The sequence below is a fragment of the Salvia splendens genome, unplaced genomic scaffold, assembly GCF_004379255.2.
Source record: "Salvia splendens isolate huo1 unplaced genomic scaffold, SspV2 ctg267, whole genome shotgun sequence".
NCBI lineage: Eukaryota > Viridiplantae > Streptophyta > Magnoliopsida > Lamiales > Lamiaceae > Salvia > Salvia splendens.
The window spans coordinates 19,227-25,581 of record NW_024598905.1 but is presented as its reverse complement, the minus strand read 5'-3'; the positions used below and the strand labels follow the sequence as shown (position 1 = coordinate 25,581).

Here is a 6,355-nt window from a genome sequence, read left to right as displayed (position 1 = left end):
AAAGCTAAGAGTTATTCCCCCTTAGTTCTTTATTAGTTGTTGTGAATCCTACTCGGAAGTTCGAGCCAACCCTAAAGGTAGAAAAAAGATGAGGGAGAGCTATACTATTTCAAATCTTCGTTCAGAGGCTAAGTTCCTTCAATAGAAAGAAGTTATAAGTACCAACGATAGTTTTGTGTTCTCTTCCAATTCTGAGAGCTAAGCATGACAAAGAAGGCTCGAGAGACCTAGAGGATGACTCTGGTAATACGTGAAACAAAGATGTTATTGCCCAGGGGTGTTACTATCAATGTTGACAGATCGTCTTAGCGGGTTGAAAGCTTAGTTCAAGCTTCTTCCTTCCTGTTCCAATTCCTTTGCCAAAGGCTTCTCTAATGCGTTCTTTTGCACGTTAAGCCGGGGCTTTCTTTTTCTTTTTTTTGGCTCTCAAGATTTTGAGAACTAACGATTTTCATTCCAGGCCATATCCGAAAGGGTGCGGAAACCTAATGTAATGATCAATCGCATTCCTAAGAAGAACTGAAAACAAAGTCATCGGCGGGCCATAACAGAAGCGACTGCGAAAGCCAGAGAGGAGAGAGCATTTTCATGAGAGAGGGACGAGCAAGTGACAGATTGGGAAAAAAATAGGTAGGCCTTTTCTGAGCGGTCATTTAGAAGCCTTGTTAGCGACCCATCATTCTTCCCTAAGCTGTCAGAGTCCGATCGAAGCGAGCAAGAAATAGAAGAATCATCGCTCATAGATGTGAATTGAGAAAGCAAGCCCGAATTCTTTTGAATTTCATTTTCATTAGGCTCTATAGTCTGGTCCCTGTACCTGGTAAGGTCTGATTGTTATCTGTAAGTCTTGTTTTGACCGCGGGAAGGTGAACTTTGCAAAAGTGCTTATTTGGTTGGGAAAAATAAGACTTCTGACTCCCCCGAAAAAAAGTTTCAGCTATTGATGTAGCCTCTTGTCGCTACCTACTAGAAAAATCCCTTCTATACTACTCAACAGAAGGAAAAATCCCATCAAGATAGATTGAATCGACGACCTATACTTAAACTAAAGGCACAAGGGAATCAAGAGTTCAAGAGCACAGAACAGAGGAAATGCACATGGGTCTCCTTGAAGAACGAAGTCTAAGATAAAGTAAAGGTAGAGTGGGCGTACTTTTGCTCTGCTTGGATTGGCATGGCTGTCCCCCTTTGCTAGTGGAGGCTCGGCCTTTGACTCCGCTTGCCTCTACTTTTCATGTCAAGCGTACAAGTGTAGTTTAGTGGGATTGACTTCTAAAGACAGGAATTCTTTTTCATCTCCCCTGTATAAGTCGACGTCTTAACCTGACTTCCTGAGCTCAGTTGATTGTTGAAGCAGTAGCTCTGGATCGAGAGAGCTGGGTGCTTACCTTATTATTATGAAAAGGGGAAAGGGCTTTTTTTATAGAGAGAGATGAGTCAGGGGGGAGAATGGAAGACCAAAGAGCCCCAATATCGTACCATGACATTGACCTGATCAAGCGCTTTAGGAGGATCACCTTCATCCATGTTCCGAGAATCTACAATCGCTTGGCTGACTCGCTAGCCCGCCCTTATGGAATGAATACTCAGCCCCTCTAGTACACATGCTATTACACCGGAGCACAGAGTCGTTTGTCATCGAGAGATTGGACATCCCAGCCACAGAGCTCCACAACTATCAAAGGAATCTCCCCTGCCAGAAAGGAGTCCCATAGTTGATTGAGAGTTTCGAGAATCTTCGATAGGAGCATTAGCCAGTACCTGAATAAGCAGCAGTTGTTTCGTGGATTGGAATCTCGAATTCTCAACGCTAATCCCCCTCTATTTGCATCTCGACATTCTTAAACTCCTAAAGCAATCACGGTAAGTTCACTTCGGGAATCAATACAATAAGACCTTTTCACTCTTTTCCCCCGAAGGTGTATGTTGAGCTTTACCCGGACCGCAATTTCTGACGTGAAAAAAAGAATAGAATAGCATAAGGTCCGACCTTTTTCATCTAAGGGGTAAATAAGCTGTTAGGGCCGAGGGCAGCGGTTACATCCCGGTGGTAGTCAGCAACAGCGGTTCAGTGTCAAATGAAAGCTAAGCGGGAAGGCTACTTCACTTCAGACAATCAGGCAAAAGCAGCGGTGACCTTCCTTTCGCCAATAGACTAGACCAGCAACTACTACTACGAAAAGTAAGAGCTCAAACTCCTAAGCAACTCATAAACCCAATAAAAAAAGTTTCACCCAGGTATACATATCCTTAGCTTGCGCCCTATTTGAGACTAAGGCAGGGAACCCTGTCCTATCACCTTTATCAAATCCCTAGCTCTATTCCTTAGTGCAACTGTCCTATTCCTACCATGGAAATATCTATCTTTCTTTGTTCTATAGTTTCGGATAGAAAAGCGGACGGTATCATATATGAAGAAAGAGATTTAAAAGCCATAAGTCGTGCTAGCAACAGTCTTACTGTCTTGGCTCCTTTGCCCCGGTCTTTTCTTTTTATAAAGTAGCACGTTCCTCTACGAAGGTGCGTTTTAGGCCACGGTAGCAAGTGTTCTGTAAGGAGCTGTGGGACTAAAAGGCTTATGCTTATCGAGCCCTTAATTAAGAGGAAGATGTGATTTAGTTTTCCCTGTTTTTCGCAAGTTAATCAGAATCGGCAAGATCCCCTCTTGTTCTTGCTGCTTGGGAAGAGCAGGAAGAGGTTATAGCCCTTTTATTTTACTTACTTTTATTTTACTTATTCAATTTAAATCGCAAAAAGATGGATGGGCCAAATTGAACAAATCAATTTGCCTGCTATCGGGCTACTCAGCTTCAAATCCTTCACGCTCCTTGGGATGCCTTACAGTCAGGGAATCACGAAGATGAAACTAGACTCCTTTTTTGCAGTACCTTCGGTTGAGGTGCATTTATGATTTAATCCAAAGCCTGAGCCTCTGAACAACCTGATGAATCGCGTTAAATGTGCTTTTCTGGCGTCTTTGAGTTTATGTTATGAGTTGATCCTAGTTCATAGTAAGTAGAAGGTGTTACGGGTCGGCCTCGGAATTCGAGGAGCTACTGACGTTAAGCGTTAAGATTGGACTGCTCTTGGGGAACAGCTTAGTCCATCTTCAACTCCTAGCATGAAAGTGAAAGTCTCAAATCCCAGTTCCATATTAAGAAAGTAGACGGACAGAACTCCCGACCTTGTTAGGACCCCTTCGGATTGGTCCTCTTCTAGTCGAGTAAGGTGCGTACGCTCTTATGGGGACATCCTTTCTAATACGCCTTTCCCGGACAAGATTAGCTTCTGATCTTCTTGCCCTTGCCTCTTCTTCTTCTTGGTCTCGCTCCCTTCCGAACCTCCCCACTAAAAAAAAAAAAGATAAGAGAATTTCGAAAACTTTATGAACCGCGGGCGATTTGAAAAAAAAGTATATCTTTCTTGTAGTGCCCTCCATTCCACTATTCTGATCGAGAAAGAATCGATTCCGAACGACCTAGCCAATCGTTCTCAGCCTATTGTCTATCTTACTACGATTCCTTGGCTGTGTAGAACATGCATTAGCATTATGTCATTCCTACAAGTGATCCCCCATCCAGGATTGGAAGAAGTGCTATATGAGGACTTCGAAATCAAATAGAATATATTTCTTTCCATTCCTCGTGAGCCACTTAGTTCTCCGAAACAAGAGATCAAAGTGATCTTCTTCCTTTTTCCCAATAAGTCGACGGCGTTACACCATTGGGATACTTCGAATAAACTGGAGTACATATAGGATACACCGGTGCTAAAACCTTTTCTCAAGATATCTTCCAAACTGTTAGGTCCTTGCTCCAGATCTTCTTTCCCCGTTGTGAAAGGAGTTGGTTCCGTAGTTTTAGAATTCGGCTGATCCCAAGTACTCCATCTCCATCATTGCATATTTTTATATAGAAAGTAAAGAAGAAAAAGGCATAACCAGAAGAATTGTGTAAAATAAGTGAATTTATCCAGTTGAGGCATGATTGATTTTTTAAAAAGGATTCCCTCCAGACAGCTTAACTCCGTCAAGCCTGTACGAGTAAACAATAGATAAGGTTTGCTTGTTGGTTGTTGACCAACAGAAAGCATGGGATGCCCCACAACAAATAGATGGGAGCAGGAAATCTTTATCATTCGGCGTAGTGCAGCTTATATAAATAGAAGGGGCAAAGCGCTGTTCGTGGCACAGCTTTCTTATATTACGATATTTTCATTGATCGTAGCTAATTAGGTGGCAACAACCGAAGAAGCAGAAGAAGTAGCTGCTTACCGCTTTCGTGGGCTTCTTCTTTTTCTGAGTCTGCTCGAAAGGTAACTCGAGAGTAGAAAAAAGAACTAGAATAGAGTATGACAGAACAGAACCAGTAGCGAGCTTTCACGTGCTCTTGTTCACAATCCAGTTGCTATTGAATCAGCGTAAGGAGATGCCGATGAGGGTACAAGAAAAGAATGAAGCTTTTGTTCATGAGCTTTTGTTCAGAGCTTGAATCAGAATATCCTTCAGTAACTCCAGGATTCCCCTGGTAGGGCATACAGGACATACCAGGTGAGAAGTTCGGGCGGAAAGATAGATCGAGTTTACTTTACCCTCTTGATTGACTTTCACTTTAGGACTGAAAGATAGCAAAGGAAATGGCAGCAGTGCTTTATATATTAGGTCTTCGTTGATCACTTCTGCTTAATTTAAGCACTTCTCTTTCGAAACCTAGAAAGCGAGAAAGAGAAGAGTCAGTTCTTGTGAACGACTCCGATGCTCTTTCTATTTAAGAAGATGGAGGAATAAGCGATGCTGCTAAGATCCGCAGTCGATTTAGCTCTTGAGGGAAGGGAAAGGCGGACTTTAATTTGATGGGCTTTTAGGACTGGCCCGGAGAGAAAGTAGATACTAAAAGTAAAAGCAAAGGGCCTTACCCTTAGATTTGTCGACTTCATCCGCCCTGCTCTTAGCTCGGGGACTTGCTTAATGGAATGAGGCCTCCCTTGTTCTTTCTTTCGCTATCCTTAGGTTAAGAATACGAATGAATCCCATTTCCTTGAAAGTATCCGACTTTCTTTGTTTTTAGTTTTTAGTAAGGACATTCTCCTTCTTTCCGATTCTGTTAGTGATTAGTGATCCCGAGAATCGAGCCTGATGCCTAGCCGGGATTATTTCGTTGGATTGATCAGCGTTGTAGTCCACGGACTTTGACTCCGGGGAAGCTCATTCAGTTATGGAATGCGTTAAGGGCTCTTAAGGAGGAGAGATAGGGACTAAACCCACCATCCCTAGCTGGAAAGTCTCATTGAGTTCCCAGCTTGGCCTACGCTACGATCGTTAGAACTCCCTCCAATCGGTTCAAAGCCGCAGATCAAGGTTGTTGTGCTTTCTCTTTGTCCAGAAGACTAAGTAGTTTACGAGGTCTCAAGGGCAAAAAACCTCCCCTTTCAGTCGAGTACTAACAAAGCTTGATAGCGTCGTACCTTGCTTTAGCTCGGTATGGTTCACCAGCTGCCTGTTCTTTTTCTCTTTCAACCTTGGCTTGGTATCGCTAGTAGTAGTCTCCTTACCTTCTCCTCGGCAGGAGGAGTCTTTCAACGCAACTAATGTATACTGACAGGCCAGATTCCCTAAAGTTACAAGTGGGTAGCCGCCAGTCTACCTACCATTTATACATAATATCTGCCCGGTCCTTTCCTTAGCAAGGGATCCGGAATCGAACCCGTGGTACGAGAGTCAAGTAATGTAATGGAAGTTGGCCGTTAAACTTCACCCGTCACTCCCTAACCGAATATAAGAGCCCCGTCTTTTTGGCTGCAGTGCAAGCTATAAAAACCAGGCATAAGAAAAGTAAGGCTCTAAGTTAAGTTGATCTCTTACTCAACAAAGAATACAACTTGATCAGTTCCGCCACTCGGAAGCCTGGTATCTTTTAAGGACCCACTGAATCGGCGGTGTGAGAGCTTTCCTAATGTCCCCTTTCGTCTATGCATAGTCAGTATTATAGTTGGGATAAGTCAAGCTCCAGCCAACTACAGTGCAGTGACCTATAACGCTAGTTTTCCACCGGTTCACCCCGGTTTCAGTCTGGTAATTACTCCAATCAAGTAAGTTATAAAAGGATAGAGAAATCCGCGTCAAATCAGCTGGGGCGCTTTTGATATTTTCAAGTTCTAGGGTTGATTCTAGGGCAAGTCATAGGATTGACAGACGTCAAAGTGAAGATATTTCCAGTTGCTCCATAAGGCCTTTTTTAAGACATTGTCTAATCTCTGCCCTAATCTAATTCTTGACTAGGGAAATTTTTATATGGAAGAGTCTTTCAAAAAACATTATTGAGTCTTTATAAAACCAACCAACTATATATTAGTTTAG

General features: G+C 42.9%; 1 protein-coding gene across 1 annotated transcript; it reads right to left on the bottom strand.

Moving 5' to 3' along the window:
- Positions 1-3,504: 3,504 nt before the first annotated feature.
- LOC121789521 (putative ATP synthase protein YMF19) lies at positions 3,505-3,984 on the bottom strand. Its single transcript, XM_042187963.1, is given in 3 exon segments — positions 3,505-3,818; positions 3,821-3,923; positions 3,925-3,984. Coding segments are annotated over 3 exon segments (477 nt in total).
- Between the last annotated feature and the right edge of the window lie 2,371 nt (positions 3,985-6,355).